The 14,686-nt window shown below is 49.2% G+C and overlaps 3 protein-coding genes and 1 long non-coding RNA gene across 4 annotated transcripts; 3 read left to right on the forward strand and 1 right to left on the reverse strand.

Moving 5' to 3' along the window:
- The first annotated feature begins 1,826 nt into the window (after positions 1 to 1,826).
- Positions 1,827 to 7,348, forward strand: mtif2 (mitochondrial translational initiation factor 2). The gene is made up of 14 exons (XM_046377725.1): positions 1,827 to 1,978; positions 2,599 to 2,759; positions 2,895 to 3,006; positions 3,088 to 3,259; positions 3,927 to 4,087; positions 4,488 to 4,664; positions 4,780 to 4,919; positions 4,998 to 5,122; positions 5,215 to 5,419; positions 5,492 to 5,744; positions 5,905 to 6,045; positions 6,224 to 6,388; positions 6,479 to 6,619; positions 6,695 to 7,348. The coding sequence occupies exons 2-14, from the start codon at positions 2,601 to 2,603 to the stop codon at positions 6,862 to 6,864; spliced, it is 2,121 nt and encodes a 706-aa protein (XP_046233681.1). The 5' UTR covers positions 1,827 to 1,978; positions 2,599 to 2,600; the 3' UTR covers positions 6,865 to 7,348.
- On the reverse strand, positions 6,990 to 11,269 carry sde2 (SDE2 telomere maintenance homolog (S. pombe)). Its single transcript, XM_046377738.1, has 8 exons — positions 11,113 to 11,269; positions 10,396 to 10,516; positions 10,161 to 10,272; positions 9,889 to 10,058; positions 9,575 to 9,695; positions 9,139 to 9,279; positions 8,673 to 9,048; positions 6,990 to 7,713 (listed from the first exon to the last, which is right to left on the reverse strand). Exons 1-8 carry the CDS (start codon positions 11,212 to 11,214, stop codon positions 7,498 to 7,500), a joined length of 1,359 nt encoding a protein of 452 aa, XP_046233694.1. The 5' UTR covers positions 11,215 to 11,269; the 3' UTR covers positions 6,990 to 7,497.
- LOC124052936 lies at positions 7,711 to 9,153 on the forward strand. Its single transcript, XR_006842081.1, has 3 exons — positions 7,711 to 8,722; positions 8,774 to 8,893; positions 8,945 to 9,153. It is a non-coding gene; the product is annotated as an uncharacterized LOC124052936 (long non-coding RNA).
- Positions 11,270 to 13,300: 2,031 nt separating the features above from the next.
- On the forward strand, positions 13,301 to 14,396 carry mrps28 (mitochondrial ribosomal protein S28). Its single transcript, XM_046377836.1, has one exon. The coding sequence runs from the start codon at positions 13,316 to 13,318 to the stop codon at positions 13,943 to 13,945; it is 630 nt and encodes a 209-aa protein (XP_046233792.1). The 5' UTR covers positions 13,301 to 13,315; the 3' UTR covers positions 13,946 to 14,396.
- The last annotated feature ends 290 nt before the right edge of the window (positions 14,397 to 14,686 follow it).

The raw sequence follows: 14,686 nt of genomic DNA on the forward strand, positions 1-14,686 counted from the left end.
AGCAGGTATTAAAGAACCTCACATTCAAAGTGGAGCTTCAGTACTGCAGTACTTATGTACTTATGAGTACTTCTCATGAGCTTTTGGATGAGTTCCACAGGGTGTTATGTTGGGTCCTGTAGTACCTCATTGTTCATTACTTTACTTGAACACACAGTAGTTCAGGTCAACAGTTTAACCACTATTCTAAGCCAAACTGAAGGTAACCATAGTAACAGTACCGATTATAGAGTCCTTAGTTAATTGAGTGGTGAAACTAACCGTTGGGTAAACGACAGAACAAGGTCCCTTGAGGTTGTGTCGAGACAGTCGTGGACGTCTGCTCACCATCTTTGAGTCTGTGTAATTACAGATTTTAAAGAGACTAAATCTAAATCAAGAAGTCAATACCCTTGAAAGATTAGATTGTCCTAAAAATGCAACTTTTTCCCCAGAAATGTAGATGAAATGAAACCCTAGTAATATCACATGGGCATCGTGGAGGTTCTGGTTTTGTTTTGTCTGTTTATTTGTACAAAACGTTCTGAAACACGTTAGCTGACTGTAATGAAACGGATATTGACATATTCTGTGCCACAGTCCACATGTTTAAATATCTGACCTGAATATACATAATTCTTGTGTTTAATATTTAAAGATACGATCATTGCATGTGATTTATTTATCCATTCTAACTGTGGTAAAACTACACATATGAAAGAAAAGGCAAACTGTTGATCCTTCCTGCTGATAACATGAAGTTAAACAACAAACGGTCAGCAGCTCCACTTTGGGATGACAAAGTTTGTATAGTTAATGTTTTGACGTTGGTGGAAGAAGCATTGAGAAGCTTCAGTTAAACCACCAACACAACAATAAAAACGCTCCATCAGAAGTAAAAATCCTGCAGTGAAATGCAACAGAAGTTCAAGTACTCGGTATGCAGAATGATTTTAAAATATATTTAACTATTTCATTTTATTATTTCTATTTTAATGTTGCTGCTACTTACATAGTAGCACAGTAGTACATACATATGTAAATATATATTTATATAATTGTGTGTGTGCGCGCTCGAGACTTCAGTCAGCCGAACTGCTATCTTCTAGTTTAACCCTCGACAAACTTTTGTTTTTCCAAATCAAACCTTTATGGTTTTTATGTTTCTTAAATCATTATCTGTCCATTACAATATCAACCATCCACAAATACAAATTGTGTACCTTTACAGACTGAAAATGGCGTCACAAAAATAAAACCTTTAAACAAAGAAATAAAAGAAATAAACCCAACGGTCTACTTCTAAATCAGCAAACTGGACGGCCCCTGTGCGACACTGTTGTAATTACACGGTTTGACCACTAGGCTCGTTCGGTTTAAACTGCGCCTCGTCTGCAAAGCGGACCAAAGCAGGCGCAAAGAAACTCGAATATCTCCGTAAGGGCTGCGCTGCAGCCGCGTGCGTCAAAAACCGCGGCCGTCTCGATCTCGTGGGATTATCGTTGACTGCGCGTGCGAGTCGTCAGAGCAACCGACGGTGATCAATTCTGCGCAGATCTGGCTCGTATCACCCACTCACCCACTTGCACTATGCTCCACCCTGCACTACCTCACTTTTGGACTACCTCCAGAACATGTTTATTTTACTTATTTTATTTTATTCTCCTATGTTACTCGTTACGTTCTGTGTATGCACCAATCACCAAGACAAATTCCCAGTAATGTGAAACCTCTTCACTTACAATGACAATAAAGTCTTTTCTGATTTCTGATTTCGTATCGAATAATCCCACTGAGTCAGCTTGCCTTCAAACCTTCCGACCGCAAACCGTAAAGGAGAAGTAGTTTTCCTCCAGGCCGACAGGGGCGGTATCGGCTCATCCTGGTACGCCAACCGACTGTCATGGCGGCTCCCTGGCGGAGGTTTCTTTCACGGTTGAACTGAACTGACAGATTAACATTTCAGAAATGAGCTAAAAGAAGAACACGTCGGTGTCAGGTAAGAAACTAAACCGAAACAGACCAATAGTTTACCTGCCACGTTTACGTACCGCGAAATAAAAACGTGATGTCTGTGTTTTCTAACCCTGTTCGTCCGATAGGACTCGACACACCAGACTTCAGTCAAACGCGTTGTATTTTAGCGTCGTCAGGTCACGGCACCTGAGCTGACTAAACCTACACCTGCTCCTCGGAAACGCTTCGCACTCTTAACAAATTCGGCTTTGATGTAATCCTCCAAGCCCCTATTATTTCAGCTAAAACGACATGAATCATTCAAGATCACCTTCCTGGGGTCTGATGTTAACGTCTCCGACACAAAGTCTTTCATGTTCTTTTCAATGACGTCTACAGCGTGTGGCTGTTCAGCTGTTCTCTGGTCTGTGCTGGTGCTGGTCTGGTTGAGAGCAGATCGTCTGCTGGCTGCCTTCAGCCTTTCAATCCTGCAGATCTTTGATAATGAAACCTGTCAGAACAACAGCTCTTCCTGTGTTATCACATGATAACTGAACAGACCTGGAAAAATATTAGCAGCAGAAGAAGCTAAATTTTGATCAGTCACCATCTTTACAATCGTGTTTGCACAGGAAGTCACCTTCACTTCCTGTCTCTCTGCAGGTATGAATGTGATGACATCAGTGATGCGGGGGGCCCGACGGCTCGTCCACGCCGACCCGACTCTTCTGAGCAACTTCCTGCCTGTGCCCCTCTGCTGTCCTGCTCGAAGCTCCGCCCCTCTGCTCACCTGTCACCAGAGCAGGAAGTTTGCCTCCAAACAGGTGAGTGTGACTGTAACTGAATGAGACAGATGGGAAATGCCGTCTGGGTTTACCTGCGTTTTTAACTTGTGTGAACGTGCAGACGACTGCTGCTTCATGTGCTCAGTACAGAAGAATGTTGGCATGTGTTGGCAGGTCAAAGGCGAGAAGAAGCACAAGGTCAAAGCTAAAGTGGACAAACAGGAAGTGGAGATCAGACAGAGGATGACGGTGGCGTCTCTCGCTGAGGCCATGAACAGAGACTGTGGTAAAGCCTGACAAAGACCTTCAGAGAGACCCCTTTGAGTGTCAGCAGGCTCTGATGAATAAAGTTTTTCTTGGTTTTCAGATCACGTGTTTGAGGCTCTGCTGAACACCTCGATGGATCTGGAATCTCTGGAGCCGGACTCGGTCCTGGACGAGAAGTGGATCAAGGAAGTGGTGACGCGATCGGGGATGAAGTTCAGATACGCCACACTGAGGGAGACCAAACAGAGACCCAACAGAGACGTCCACAGGAGGTACGAGACAGGAAGTCCCAGTTCATACACGAGTTCAACTGGTCAGCGCGTCCACAAATCAGCCAATCAGAGTACAGCAGGAAATGATGCAACATTACAAAGAGAAACAATGCTGCCAGCTCAGTGGCCAATTTGTTTTTGTTTTAACTTAAAAATGATTGGGTGTTGATGACATCATCACCACCAGTCACATGATCATCAATGTATGGGGGCCTAGAGGTTGGAGAAGCGGCTTGTGATCGGAGGGTCACCGGTTCGATTCCCCCACCGGACGGGCAGGAAAAATTTGGGTGTGGTGGAGTGATTAATGCGAAAAATGCTTCACCCTCCATTAGCCGGCTGATGTGCCCTTGAGCAAGGCACTTAACCCCCAATATGCTCCCCGGGTGCTTGATGCTGCCCACTGCTCCTGTGTGTGTTTCACTGCATGTAATTTGCCGGGTGTTGCATGTGTGTGTTCAACTAAGGATGGGATAAATGCAGAAGACGAATTCAGTGTGTGTGTGTAAAAATATATATACTGTCAATAAAGTGATTCTTAATCTTAATCTTCTTAATGAAAGGAAAGTTTAAAACAAATGTGTGCTGTAGTTGTTTCAAGGTTTGACTCAAGAACAAAAGTCTCTCCGGGCTTAATGAGTCTTTGTCTGATCTCTGGACCTGTCAGACCTCCAGCAGACCCGTCCAACCTGGTGCCCCGCCCCCCGGTGGTCACCATCATGGGCCATGTGGATCACGGTAAGACCACCCTGCTGGACAGTCTGAGGAAGAGCCAGATCGTGTCGATGGAGGCCGGAGGGATCACACAACACATCGGAGCTTTTCTGGGTAATGACACACACACCTGAGAGTCCTCATCTGCTGCTTTATTCACCTGCACCGACAAATTACTGAGTGCAGTACAACAAAACAACACACATTAAAATAAATTCATACCTAAGACACAAACAGCTACTTGAGTTTGGAGCCTCTTCGTGTTTTTCCAGTCGGCTTAAGATGTTAGAGACAAAGTAAAGGCAGAAGATTGTCTGGTTTTTAGTTCGGTCAACTTATTGATTGTTTTAGCTGCAGTGTGTTGGAGCCTGACGGGGGTCTTTCTTTAACTGAAGACCAGCTCTTACATCAGAATTCAGGTAGATCATTGATCTACCTGAGGAAGTACTTAGTAGTAATACTTTTGTGTGGTAATTCAGTATTTTGAACAATGATGATGGGGTTTTCCTTACAGTCCAGCTGCCTACAGGTGAGAAGATCACCTTCCTGGACACTCCAGGTCACGCAGCCTTCTCCTCCATGAGAGCCCGCGGAGCCAATGCCACCGATATTGTCATCCTGGTGGTGGCGGCCGATGATGGCGTCATGAACCAGACGATCGAGTCAATCCAGCACGCCAGGAGGGCCCAAGGTGTGAGCTCCACCTGGAAGTCAAGGCTGAGGGCCATGCTTACCGTTTGTGTTTCTGTTATGCTGTTTGTTTCTGTGGCTACTGTTCAGTTTCTACTGTTTCTCTTGCGTTTCAGTGCCGATGATTGTGGCGGTGAATAAGTGTGACAAGCCACAGGCCGACCCTCAGAGAGTCAAACAGGAACTGCTGGCTCATGATGTCGTCTGTGAGGAGTTTGGAGGGGACGTTCAGGCCATCCACATCTCTGCTCTCAAGGTGACGTCAGCAGCACAAAGCTGGAAGATGCAAGTTCACTGAGGTTTAAGCTGATGACGTTGTTGTTGCTGTTGCCAGGGCGACAACCTGTTGGCTCTTGCTGAGGCCACGGTGGCGTTGGCGGAGGTTTTGGAGCTGAAGGCAGACCCCAGTGGCCCCGTGGAGGGACTCATCATTGAGAGTCGCACCGACAAAGGCAACGGGTGAGTCATCATCAGTGACCTCAACAGATGGTACGTAACCCTGGTCCGTAACCCCGGTCCTTCGAGTTCTGAACCACCACGTATCCTCTCAGCCCTGTAACAACAGCAGTCGTCCAGCGGGGGGTGCTGAAGCGAGGCTGCATCCTGGTGGCAGGGAAGAGCTGGGCCAAAGTCCGTTTCCTGTTTGATGAGAATGGGCGAGCGGTGAAGGAGGCCAGACCGAGTACTGCGGTGGAGGTGGTCGGCTGGAAGGACCTGCCTTCTGCTGGGGAGATCATCCTGGAGGTCGAGTCTGAGGTGAAAACCAAACCACCAGTTTGTCAGGGGGTCGGGGGTCTCCTGGTCACTGACAGTTTTCTCGTTGAGCAGAAGCGAGCGAGGGAGGTGGTGGAGTGGAGGACCTATGAGGAGGAGCAGCAGAAGCTGCAGGAGGAGCAGAGCGCCATTGAGATGAAACAGAAGCTACACCTGGAGGAATACAAGAAGGAAAGGGAGGGGCTAACTCACCTGAGCTGGAGGCAGAGGAAGTCGGCACTGTATCGAGCCAACAAGGCCAAGTTTGCCGTGAGGCCGAGCGAAAAGGTGCAGCAAGACGAGCTGAACCTGCCGCTCATCATCAAAGGTAGACACAAAACCTTTTCCTTCCTTCTGTCAACATGACTTCACCAAAACGAAAGCTGCTGAGACGCTTCAGTGATTCAGTAAGCGTATTTATGTGCTGTGACGGTGAAGTCCAGTCGTTCAGGTGCACACGATGCCGTCGTCTCTCCTCTGACCTCCAGGTGACACAGACGGGTCGCTGGAGGCCATCCTGAACATCCTGGACAGCTACGACGCTCAGCAGCAGTGTCAGCTGGAAGTCGTTCACTTCGGCATCGGAGACGTTTCAGAAAACGACCTCAATATGGCCGAAACGTTCGCAGGTAAGCCTGGCAGGGTGCCCAGTGTTTCTACTTAAAAATGTACTTTGAACAACACGCTGAATATTAACGAACAGCCGTCAGTTGTTTCCTGTCTGACAAACTGACCGGAGAAAAGATGAAACCGTCTGATCAAAGCTGAAGCACCGAGCTGACGTCAGGATCTGAACTCCTCTTTCAGGTTCGATTTACGGCTTCAGTGTGGGAGCCAGCAAGTCGATGCAGCAGCTGGCGTCGCGGCGAGGCATCCCGCTGCGACTTCACAACGTCATCTACAAGTTGATGGAGGACCTGAAGGACGAGCTGAGCAGCAGGCTGCCTCCTCTCGTCTCAGAGAACGTCGTCGGTGAGGAGACAAACGCTGGACCAGTCTGGAAACACAAACCACTTTCTGATTTCTGTAAAGGCTGACAGCAGCTTCTCTCTGCTCGTCCAGGGGAGGCGACGGTTCTCGCCCTGTTTGATGTCTCCGTGGGGAAGAAGAAGGTTCCTGTCGCTGGCTGTCGCGTTCAGAAAGGCCAGCTGGACCGTCGACTGAAGTTCAGATTGATCCGAGGCCGAGACACAGTCTGGGAGGGTGAGTTGGACCTGGATCTGTCCTAACACCTCGGGGCTCCTGTCCATGCTGACCTTCCTGTGATGTTCTCCACAGGTTGTCTGGCGGCGCTGAAACACCACAAAGACGACGTTCAGACGGTGAAGGTGGGGGTGGAGTGCGGCCTGTCAGCTGATGGCGACGCCGACTTCAGACCCGGTGATGTCGTCGTCTGCTTTGAGGAGGTGGACACACCGCAAGTCACTTCCTGGAACCCCGGCTTCTAATACTGACTTTTCATCCCATCATCCTCTGCTGCTGGAAACAGGAAGTTCATAAAGCTGCTGATGTACAGACTTCCTGTTCAGTGAATGTAAACGTGAAATGAATCAGGACGCGTGACATCACTTCCTCACTTGGTTCTGGACTTTATTGGGTACACCTGGACAGTCTAATCAGAAACGAATCAGTGAGCTCACACTGTTGACCCTTAAAGGGACAGTTCACCAACTCAAACACGTTTCTGCTGTCACCTGCAGTGCTGCGGATCGATCCAGATGGCAGCGTGACCGTCTGCGTTCTGTTCAGTTTAATGGAACGAGTGTCCGTCTGCGGTGAGCAGGTTCATATAGAAACTCTAATCACCGCACGTGAGGGTCCACCTCGTTCGTTTGCACTTCAGAGTAGGCCGACGTCAAACTATTGATCAGATGGATCGACAGCACCGCAGGGAATAAATCAAGTAATGTTAATAAAGTTTAAACAAAATAAGTCACAAGTCATTTTAATGGTTTGAAAGTGTGTGAAGGTCCTGCTGTCTGATTGGACAAACCAGCAGTGAGAAGTCTGTCCTGATGTGTTAAGCTCCCGTCTGCAAACACATCAGACACGAGTGTCCAAAGTCGGCTGCTGGCTCGTCTTCACTTCCTCTTAGTCTTTCCCGGTTTGGCGAGCAGGGCGGGGTCGATCTGGTCTGGTGTCAGTCCTCTGACGGCGAAGAGTCGGGCGGCGTGCTCTGCCAGCGCCCCCCCACACTTCAAACCTCTAGACATCAGTTCCTCCTTCAGGACGTCCAAACCCAGAGCCTCCAGCTGATCCACAGAGGACACCGAGGACAGACAGAGCTGATGCCGAACCTGCCAAAACAGACAACACTTCAGGTAAACATTCGCCTTCATCGCGTCGTCTTGTCAAAACCAAACTGAGACAATTCAGACGAGCACCGAGCTCGTAACTGATGATTAATCCTTTGACCTCAGAATCTGGACGTTTCGTCCACTGCTCCTCAAACGGATTCGCTTCACTGACATCAGTTCTCATTCCGATCGACACCATCAGCTTCCTGTCAGCTGATCCATCACTTGTTTGATGGAGCATTAAACTCAACTTTAGCCTTTCATGGCAGCTCAGCAGAATTCTGGACTTCGCCGGTTCATGCAGCGTTCAGACGAGGCTGTTAGCAGCTCAGAGCAGCTGCTTGTTTTTCACTCGACTGGGTTGAAATTTGTGTTTAACATCGAACAAATGAAGGATAAATGACAACATCTCTTCACGGAAAAAGTTCTGGTGAGTGTGAACGGTAATCGATTTATTAAAGTAAATCAGTTTGACCCGAGTTTCCACTAGTTTTCACTTTATGGGAACCTTACTGACCCCAAAGAGTGCAGGTCCTCTTTAACGTATTCTGACAGACTTTGGCTGGCCGAATTTGAAAAGGCCCAGCTTGTGTAGCTTTGGTTGGCCGCACACCAGATGGTCCTGGTCTCCGTGTTGCTGGGGGACTAAATATTCTTCTTTCATCCTGACGTTGACCACTTATATCGAGAAAGTCCCTGACCTGAACCAAGTGGTCCTGGGTGAGCCGGTAAAACTAACCCCACACAGTGACCGAAGGAGTAGAGCAGATTTTCAGAACACGTTTCAGTCTTCAGTCAGCTGACGAAGACTCTGATAGAACGACCGGTTTCCTCAGCCGACCACAACTCGCACGAGCAGCAGCTGCACCAGGGACACAGTGTGAACACCTGGTCAGGCCACATTATGGGATGGACTGAGACAGGAAGCTGCAGCAGCTGAGAGAGGACAAACTACTGACCTGCTGCTGAGAAGAACAGCCAGACTCCTCTGATGGTTTAGAGTCTGGAGGTCTCTGATCCTCTGCAGGTCTGACAGTCTGGTCTCCGGATGCCTCTGGAGGTCTCTGATCCTCTGCAGGTCTGACAGTCTGGTCTCTGGACGCCTCTGGAGGGCTCTGATCCTCTGCAGGTTTGACAGTCTGGTCTCCGGATGCCTCTGGAGGTCTCTGATCCTCTGCAGGTCTGACAGTTTGGTCTCTGGACGCCTCTGGAGGGCTCTGATCCTCTGCAGGTTTGACAGTCTGGTCCACGGACATCCGTGGAGGTCTCTGATCCTCCAGAGTTCTGACTGTTTGACCAGCCAATATGGAGCTGCAGTCAGACGCAGGAGACGAGCTGGAAGAGACGGTTTTGATCCAAAATGATTTAACTGGACATAAAAATCTCAAAGTCTGAGTGATGCGTTTGAGGGGGTCGGGTCTCTACCTGCTGCTCTGCTCAGGCTCCGCCTCCACTCCACTCCGCCTCGTCACAGTAACAGCAGCAGCTCCACCACTGGAGGACGACGTGGATGGAGTCTCTTCATCGTCTTCGTCCTCAGAGCTCAGCAGTTCATCTGCCCCAGTCCTGTAACCATGACGACACACTGAAAGCATCAGACACGATGAAACAAGGTCGGCGGACTCTGAGGCGAGCAACATTTTAACGACTAATCGCATACATCACTTCCTGACATCTCCGGTCAAAGGCCAAATCAGACCTGTTTCACGTATTCCTGCGAGGAAGACTGCGGCCTCGTCATCGCTCGACACACCTGAGGTTTTCTGATCTGCACTGACGTTTAGAGCACCCGATTCCTGGACGTCCGTTTAACACACCTTGTGCTCATGGTCAAATGGGACGACAGAAATGACAGACTCACCAGAAACATGCCGCCGCTTTCTTCTTCTTCTTGTGCGGCTGCTCGCTTTCAGCCGAGTTTGGCCTCTTTGTTGCTGACGCTTCGGCTGCCTTCACCAGACCGCTGGACGACGCCTGCAGACCTGAAACACACTAAGCGTTACAACCCGACTGATCCACGTCCACAGCAGTAACCCGCCTGTAGTCGCCTCAGAGTTACGCTGATGCAACACAAAGTGAAGATCCGAGCGGCCGGTGAATCTCAAGCTGAGGTGAGACCCGACAACAGACACAAACGAGCAGCGACTCTAAGCCTGGACCTTTACGAGTGCAGACCTTTGATCACCGAGTCCTCGAGTCTCTCTGACAGGTCGTGACACTGCTGCTGGTACTCCGGGTCAGTGAACTGGTGTTTGGGTTCATGCAGTTTCCTCTGCAGACGCTCCAGACGACGCTGCTCCTTCTCTGCCTCGCGCTCCGCCTGCTTCTTCAGCCACTCTGCCATCCTGCACACACCACAGAAGAAGAGGAGTTACATTTGCGTCTTTCATCACCTGTGGCGAGTTGACACCTCCACACGAACACCGGGTCGTCACTTCTGCACTTACTCTTTCTCGTGGTTGACGTCACGGAGGCGACGGCCACTCAGATCTCTGCAGGCCTCGCGATTTGTCGTCTTCTCGATCTGAGCGCCCAGAGCTCGCAGCATGGAGCCGAACCCTGAAACACACGGTTCACGACACCACAGAAGAAGACACAGACCATCCATCATTTGAGGTTCCAACAAATTCATGTTTCAGCAGGTTTTCTGACAAACTTTTTTGTCTGTTTCCTGGACCAGACCTCCTTTCCCCCCACAGAGACGAGGCTCCAGGTGATAGACGGCTCCATGCTGCAGAGGATCGTCCAGATCTGACAGTCGGCCATTTCTGGTGACGTAGAAATCCTCTGAAGAAGAAAGTCCCTGCAAGCAGACACACACCCGCATGCTATGATGGCTTCACAGACCTCACTGCTGGTGTTAAATACAAATTCGCTGACACGTCAGGTCAAATGTCTGAAAATGTTCATTACTGGTGAGAATTCCACAACTATGAGTTTTTGATGTCCTGTAGCCAAATTCTGAGGGAGTGTAGTTGTGAGGTTATCAGTATAAGCACAAAATATCTTGTCACCGTACAGTATTGTACTGTGTACTAGTACTGTACGTGTTGAGTCTACTGTGTCCCGGGTTTTCTGAATCAGGATTTTAATCAAAGTAACATTTCTATACGCGTGACTCATCGCACACGACAAGATCTCAGCTTCGTGGTTTGTATGCGTGAGCCACAAAGCTCACGACACAATATTAAAGCCACAACTGGAAAACGACTTTAATGAGTTCAGGAAATCCTGCAGTCGGTGATTCGGTCGTTCGGCTAACGCCGCTAGCTTATTTGTGTTTGTTAGCTAGCCTTAGCACATCAGCTAAGTTTACACAGCGACACTCAGACACCGTTTAGTTAAATAATGTCATTCAAACCCGAGTTATTTCTGTTCCCGTTCGGTGTGGATACGAACCTGCTGCTGGGTGAACCGGTTCAGAACGTCTCCGACCACAGATCCATCAGGAAACACCAAGTTAGAGAGTCCGAAACACGGAGCGTTCACGAACACCTCCATATTGGCCCTTTCAACTACAACTGCGAAGTGCGCACGCGCTCTTCTTCTCCGCTCATTCTCCAGCAGGGGACGTCACCAGTTAACACAGCGCCATCTGCTGGCTATTATCACTCAGCTCAATATCTATATAATGGTTTTTAGCTACAGTCAGCCAAAATAATGTATACACACATCAGAAAAGAAAAACATGCACAAATATTGAGAAAACATCGTACAACAGTACACCGTATCTATATGTATAGAAGTACTTATACAAATTAATATTTTATGCATGTTTTTCTTTTCCTGATGTGTATACATTATCTTGACTGACTTTTTGTTGTAAAGAAATGAGGTGATCTTTAAAATGGCAAACTTTCTCATAGTCTTCAAATGTTTTGTTTTGTTAACAACACATTAAAACAGATTCAGTTTATTATTATATAAATCCCCCCTCACCCTCAACACTGGATCTCCCCAAGGCTGCGTGCTGAGTCTCCTGCTGTACTCCCTGTACACATGACTGTGTGTCCACATCAGACAGTAACACCATCATAAAGTTTACTGACGACACAGCCATCGTGGGGTTAATCTCCCACAACAAGGAGGAGGCCTACAGGAAGGAGGTCACCCACCTGGAGAGCTGGTGCCGGGAGAATAACCTCCTGCTGAACGTCAGCAAAACTAAGGAGCTGATTGTGGACTACAGGAGGAAGCAGCAGAAGGACATCCGTCCACTCTGCATCGGCGGGTCTGAGGTGGAGAGGGTGGACAGTTTTAAATACCTCGGTGTGACCATCACACGGGACCTGTCCTGGTCACTGCACATTCACAGGACTGTTAAGAAGGCCAGGCAGCGTCTGTTCCACCTCAGACGCCTCAGAGACTTCAGGCTCCCCCTCAAGGTGCTCAGGAACTTCTACACCTGCACCACTGAGAGCATCTTGAGTGGGAGCATCACCACATGGAGGGGCAGCTGCACAAAGCAGGACCTCTTGGCCCTCAGGAGGGAAGTCCGCTCAGCTGAGAGGACGATCAGAACAACTCTACCCGACCTGCAGGACATTTACACCAAACGATGCAGGTCGAGAGCTGAGAAGATCCTCAGGCAGCCCCATCACTAAAGATTAAAGTGACATATTTTGTCATTGGAGGGAACTCACTCCAACGAAATTTGTTCTCTGCATTTAACCCACCCAAGTGACGTGCACACACACACACAGCAAACCCGGGGCAGTGGGCGACCGCGTGCAGCGCCCAGGGAGCAGTGGGGGTTAGGTACCTTGCTCAAGGGTACCTCAGCCATGGACACCGGGACGGGGAATCGAACCAGCGATCCACCGGTTACGGGTCCGACACCCTAACCGCTGATCCACGACACCCCGGACACTCACTCTTCTCCCTGCTGCCATCAGGCCGTCGGTTCTGCTGCCTGAGAACCAACACTGAGAGGATGAGGAGAAGCTTCTTCCTCCAGGCCATCCGTCTGCTCAACAGTGAGCGTTAATCTGGACAATCCCACTCCCACCTGCACTACATGTAAATACTGTACATGTAAATATGACACATTTTCACATTTTTAATTTTATTATTTTTGTAAGGTTTCTATTTTACAATATTTAATTTTTACTTACCTGTTTTTTGGTAGCAGGAACATAAAGAATTTCACTGCACATTGTACCATGTGTGATTGTGTGTGTGATAAATAAACCTTGTATCTTGTATCTTGTATCCGAGAAAAACTGCATCCGACTCCAGCTGACACCAAGTCAAGAGGTTTTATTGTCGTTTCAGCTGTTTACAGTAACAGTGAAACGAGACATTGTTCCTCCAGGGACCAATTAAACACAAAACTGCACACCGCAAACTGACGCGAGACTACACATAATGCACAGGACTGTGCAGAGTTTTTGTTTGCTGATTATTTTTCGATTGATCAAATAAAATGAATGGTAGTTACGTCAGCCCTAATCTTGTCAGGTTTATGTTGCTGGATGTCAGATACTCTGTGCTTTGGATGTACAAACTGTTTTGCTCCACTTTCTCACCCTCAGTAGATGAGTTTTAACCTTAAATCCACTCAACTGTTGTCGCATGTTACAAAGCGGTGAACGAGCTGCGCATGGAGCCGTCAGGTGGCGCTGTGGGCGTGTCCTCGCTACAGGAAGCTGGAACAGGAAGTGACCTTCGTTCTGCCTTCTGGGACAACATGGCGGTCTTGTGTAAGGTTGTTTCCAGCTTCAGGGGTGGACTTCGATTCACCTCCTTCAGGTTTTTCAGAAACTCCTTCAGTTCAGACTCCAGCGGGACCTCCGGCAGCGACCAGTCCGCTTCACCCAGACTCAAATCGGGCTTCGCTGCCGCGTTCGACCAGCAGTCGGAGCTCCGGCGGGAGGCGGTGAGCGCCGCGGACGGCAGCAGCGCCTCCTCCAGACAAGAGGAAAGCTTCGCCTCGCTGCTCCGCCGGTCCCCGCTGATCCAGATGGGACCAGCCAAAGATAAAGTGGTGGTCGGGAAGATCTTCCATGTGGTCCAGGACGACCTGTACATCGACTTCGGCGGGAAGTTTCATTGCGTGTGCCGGCGGCCGCCCAGCGGACAGCATCTGCATCGCGGCACCAAAGTCCGCCTGCGGCTGCAGGACCTGGAGCTCACCGCCCGCTTCCTGGGAGCCAACACCGACACCACGCTGCTGGAGGCCCAGGCCGTCCTGCTTGGCCCGATGGAAGCCAGGGACGGGGGGAAACAGTGAGCCCGCTGTGGTAAAATGTGAGGTTTTCCGAAGGGAGTTTTGCAGGTGCGGGACTCGGACGTGAGGAGGGACCCTGAACGCCTCTCTGCTCCTCATGAGGAGGACTGTGATGTTGACTGATGTGCTTGATTTGTCTTCGCACGTCACGTTGAACCAAAACCTCCCCTGGAATGTGACGTTTGGTTTGGACTGTGGACTCCAGCTGAGTGTTTACCTGCCGGGAGGACGAAGCCGCACGACCCCCGACAACATTAATCCACGTGTGATCGTCCACACACGCGCACGCCGGCTTGTTGTCAGATTTAAATGCTCATTTGTGTCTCACAGTTCGGACTCGAGTGGTTTTGACCTCCTTACAGTGAAATAACGTTTCTGTGCTGAAGTGCGTAAACCACATGAGTGTTCAGGCACACTGAAGTGTCATTGGGAAATAAAGATGGATGACGTCCAATACGTTTCTGTGACTGATGACTTGACGTTTGATGCTGATGTATTTCACAAGCTTCCGTTTCCTTGTAAACTCTTATTGTTTATGCCGTAGGCTGTTCGTTTGATTGATTGTAGGCGCGCAGACCGGCTGCAAGTAAACCGGCCAACAGCAGGAACCGAAAGAGAATCGGACTGGATTAGAGAGGACAACCTGCTGCTCCAACACTCACTCACAGCTGACCGCTGATAGGCATACCTGACACAGGTGAGTCACATGACGCAGGCGCAGAGAAAAACACAACACAACAGTCG

Source organism: Scatophagus argus, chromosome 2 (assembly GCF_020382885.2).
Source record: "Scatophagus argus isolate fScaArg1 chromosome 2, fScaArg1.pri, whole genome shotgun sequence".
In the NCBI taxonomy this organism is placed as follows: Eukaryota; Metazoa; Chordata; class Actinopteri; family Scatophagidae; genus Scatophagus; species Scatophagus argus.